This window comes from Orcinus orca, chromosome X (genome assembly GCF_937001465.1).
Source record: "Orcinus orca chromosome X, mOrcOrc1.1, whole genome shotgun sequence".
Taxonomy (NCBI): domain Eukaryota; kingdom Metazoa; phylum Chordata; class Mammalia; order Artiodactyla; family Delphinidae; genus Orcinus; species Orcinus orca.
In genome coordinates, this window is record NC_064580.1 from 21767501 (window position 1) to 21771612 (window position 4112).

The 4112-nt window shown below is 49.1% G+C and overlaps 1 protein-coding gene across 2 annotated transcripts in view; it reads left to right on the forward strand.

Moving 5' to 3' along the window:
• POLA1 (DNA polymerase alpha 1, catalytic subunit) overlaps nt 1–4112 on the forward strand; it is a 305604-nt gene extending 301492 nt beyond the window's left edge. For both annotated transcript variants that reach the window (XM_033415099.2, XM_033415096.2), the window contains one exon: nt 3196–4112. In XM_033415099.2, coding sequence (XP_033270990.1) covers nt 3196–3341 — 146 coding nt within the window. In that variant the 3' untranslated portion in view covers nt 3342–4112. The remainder of the gene's footprint in view (nt 1–3195) is intronic.

Consider the following 4112-nt stretch of genomic DNA (forward strand, 5'->3'; position numbering starts at 1 on the left):
ATGACTGACTGTATAACACCTGACAGAATCAATTATAACTGACTGTTGTTTGATACCTTTGCACGGAAATAAATGAAACAGACATTCAGAACAGAGACGGCTGCTGCCTGTGTGCCTAAGCCTGCCTTAATTAAAATAAAATAACCAGTAGGCGATGTTAAAATGTCTTTGCCTCGTGCTTTCTAGTTCAGTGTGTTTCGTTAAGTCCAAAAAGGGTTTTACAAAGAGTAAAGCTGAAAAGAGATTTTCAGTTTACTGACACGGAAATAAAATATCTGAAATAGAGATGGTTTCCTTAGATGAGAGAATACTCCACTTTTTAAAAAAATAGTTCTGACATCTTATTTGATCAGTTGACTTTTAAATGAAATATTTAAGACAAGTTCAACATGCAGATGACGGTCTAGTTCATCCCATGTAGAAAATACTGTAGCTTGCATGATTTTGAGGTTTTAGACTCTACTTAGTAGAAACCAACTTTTAAATTAGCAGTTCATTTTCTTGTCTGATAAAATATTGTGTGAATAGTTAATAGTCTAGTCTGACTCGGTTTTCATTGTTTTCATAGGGCTTGGGGACAGGATATTTTTGGTAATGAGTGTATAACCCTAAGGAATCATCATGTAGAAAGGACCAGGGTAAAAAAGCTGTAGATACATGTTCCTCAAATGTTGTTCCCAGGAAAAGTAGATTCGCTTTGCTGGTGTATTAAGATGAGTGCCTTCCAGTGTTACTTCAGTCCACTAGAGTATACTTTGCTGGTGTGCTCGTGTGTTCCTTCCCTGTCTTGAAGTTTGGATTTTTTTGTTGGTTGTTGAGACAGCAACAGCCATGGCCAGTGGCATCTCTGTGGGTGGGACGGGATGGCTGCACGTCTTCTCCGCCTCTTGCCTGATGTCCTCTTGAAATCTTTTAGCAGTTGTTGCTTCGGGTCAGGTGCTCGTGAGATGGCCTCTTCCCTGACTCCCAAAACTGGAACAGGGTGAAGGAATCAGGTTCTACCAGCTACATGAACTGGTTTCCACCATTTAACCCTGGGATTTTCCCTTGAGTTCTAAAGTGGCGGGTGGGTGTAGCATTAAGGGCAACAGAGTGACAGAAGCCTAACGTGGGTGGCCCAGGTGCCCAAAGCAGGGAGAGAAAAACCACGAAGAAGGGGTGAGCCCTTTCCCCACCTCAGCTCCCACCCCCGATGTGGCCTGTGACAGCTCGTGCAGTTCTGTTTCCTAGAAGACCTTCCAAACATTATTGAGTCAATTCTCATTGGGGAAGCAAGTAGGAGCTTTTTTCTGCATCTCTAACCGGCGTGGAATGGTGCCTGGGCTGTATTGACCGGCTATGGGATATGCTGGCGGTCACAGTTGTCTTTCACGAAGAAGAGCACCAAGTGACGCTGGTTGCCATTCTAACTCCGCTGTGTAGCAGCGTAAATAGTCCCCTTTCTAACCAACCTGGTGGGAAAAGTCAATATCCCATCAGCAGAGGAGGTAAACACATCAGGAGCTGTGCCCTCTCTCTTCCTCCCCTGCTCCGTCTCACCACAGCTCTGTAAATGTCTCTCCCCGTCACACATGCATTTGTGTCATTCACATGCATGGGGCGCTGGCCTCGGGCCGCCACTGCTCAGGCCATTGTTGTGTATTCCCAGCCACTGCTCGGGCCATTGTTGTGTATTCCCAGACTCCGATAATTAGAACTCAAAGTCTCTCTCTCCTCGCTTAACGATGCGCCCCCTCTCTCTCTCCTCACCTCTTTCCACCCGCTTTGGGCATTTAAATCCTCTCTACAAAACTTTTTGTTGTTGTTTTTCGAAAGGCAATTGATGTAATTTAGAAAAGGTTGTGGAGAACAAACACGAATGTGTAGCTAAGGAACAAAAACCTGGAGACCAAGTTTTCATTTTCCAGGTGCTTTGTAGACTTCTCTGTTGCTCTGTTGTTTCCGAGGGGTTTTTTCTTTTGGTGATTGATATGCACTCCCTTCCGTGTTTCCTTCCCGATGCTTTCCTATCCCGGGGCGCGGGACAGCCTCGCTCCCCCCAGCCTCCTTGGCCCAGGCCAGCATCTGGGAGCCTGCCCGTCTCTATCTGGGAGCAGTGACACGGGGTGCAGGGACAGTGAGGGGCACGGGGCACAGTGAGCCTTGCCGAGCGTGGGCTCAGGGTTTTGGCTACCTGGGTTTGCTGTTTCTGCATCCTAGATCTCCAGCTATGTGCCCTGGGGCAAGTGACTTAACCGCCCAGTTTCCTCAGCCATCAGATGGGGAATTCTTTTTAGAAGGGCCTCTCCAAACACCTCACAGGGTTCCTGAGCAGCTTTGAACAAAAGCTGTATCATCTTAACCATTCTGGGCAGGGTTGGCAACCCCAGGGCTCACCCCCGTCCCCAAAAGACCAGACCTGGGTATCTCTGCCCAGTGCTTCTTCCAAAGAACCAAATGTAGAGGTCTCACACCCTGGGGAGGGAAAGGAAGGACCCTCTCTCTCCGGCTGAGAGTACCCTTCTCTAAGGCCAGGGATGAATGGGGTGGAAGGAGCAGAGGAAGGACGGCTGCACCCCTCAAGTTCACGGGCACACAGTGTGGACAAAGAAGAAAAAAGCAATCTTGCCAATGGGCAGGTACTCTCCAGACAGCCTACCCCTCGCCTCTGAGCAGAGGAGATTCTGTGTAATAGAGGGACGCAGATGGAAGGGACTAGAAGAAACTAACTCGGCCCAGCTGATCTGGGGAGTTTGAGTTGGGAGGCTCTGCCTTCCTTTTGAGACAAACTAGTTCCTGCCACATCCGAACTTTGCATGCAGTTGTGTGCATGTGCTTGACAGTGCCGCGAATCCGGTGTCTGGGAGTGGAGTTCACCTTGCTTGCCGCACACGGCCGTGCACCTGCAGTTCCCGTCAGTCGTCAGTCGAGGGTGGCTCTGTCCCCGGTGCGCTGAGTCAGCTAGGTACTGAGAAGTGGCGGGCAGGGGGAAAGAAGAAAGGCTTCTACAGAGGAATCTTGGGGTCCTTTCCCCACCCCCACCCCGGCATGGGACTGGCCCCAGGGGTAGACCAGCCACAGGACCGTGAGGACATCTGACCTGGAGGTGAGAACAGAATGCACAGCCCCTGCTTCTGGTACTTGAGCAATACTGAATGCTCTTTAAAAGAAGCTGCCTCTGAGACTTGTAATCCTTTTACTTTTATTTCTTTTTAGATAAGTTGAAGAAGCAGTTTTTTACTCCCAAAGTTCTTCAGGACTATAGAAAACTCAAGAACACAGCAGAGCAGTTCTTGTCCCAAAGTGGCTACTCCGAAGTGAATCTCAGCAAACTCTTTGCCGATTGTGCTGTGCGGTCCTGAGGGGTTCCCGGAAGTGGACGCTCGGGGGCGGTGGAAGGAAGACCCGCATCCTCGGCACCTGCACCGTGGCCCTGGCTGCTTCTCCTGCATCGCTTTTCCTTTGGGACTACATATCATGTTTGTGTGGATGTTGCTTGGGAGGGGGATTATTAAGGGGGAAGGAACTGCAAAAATATTTAATCTGCCAAGCACCAGAGAACAGCAAAACCGCCTTCCCCTGACAGTATACCTCGTGCTGTCGAAACACCACCTGGAGATGGCTGCGTCACATTCGCACTGGGGACTGGATTTCTAGGGGAGGGGTCGGTGAGGGAAGAGAAATTGAGAGTGGCTGGGATGCAAGTCGCCCCAAGCTTTGCCCCAGGACCTTCAGCAGAGGCGCCCCCAGAAAGAGGGGGGTTCGTGGAGCTTGGTCGGAGGGCTGACACTTTGCCTTTTCACGGGCCAGTTAAATCCAGTCTGAACCCAAGTGCTTCCCGGGCTGCGGGCTCCAGGAGTGGCTATCCTTTTCAGTCTTTCTGTCATATAGGTGGCCGAGGGGGGAGATTTAGAAGCCTTGCACTGACTAGATAGATTAAACAGAGCTTACTTGTGTATTGAATTTCTCCAAAGCCCAACATGCACGCGTACATGCACACTGGGCAGCCGTTTTACACTCACCTTCCTTTTTTATTTCCTCAAGTAGAAAATCTAGGTAAAGGTTTATACAAAAGGAAAGCACATGTTAAATAATTTCACATCCTATAGCATTTCATTAAAAATGTGTATAGG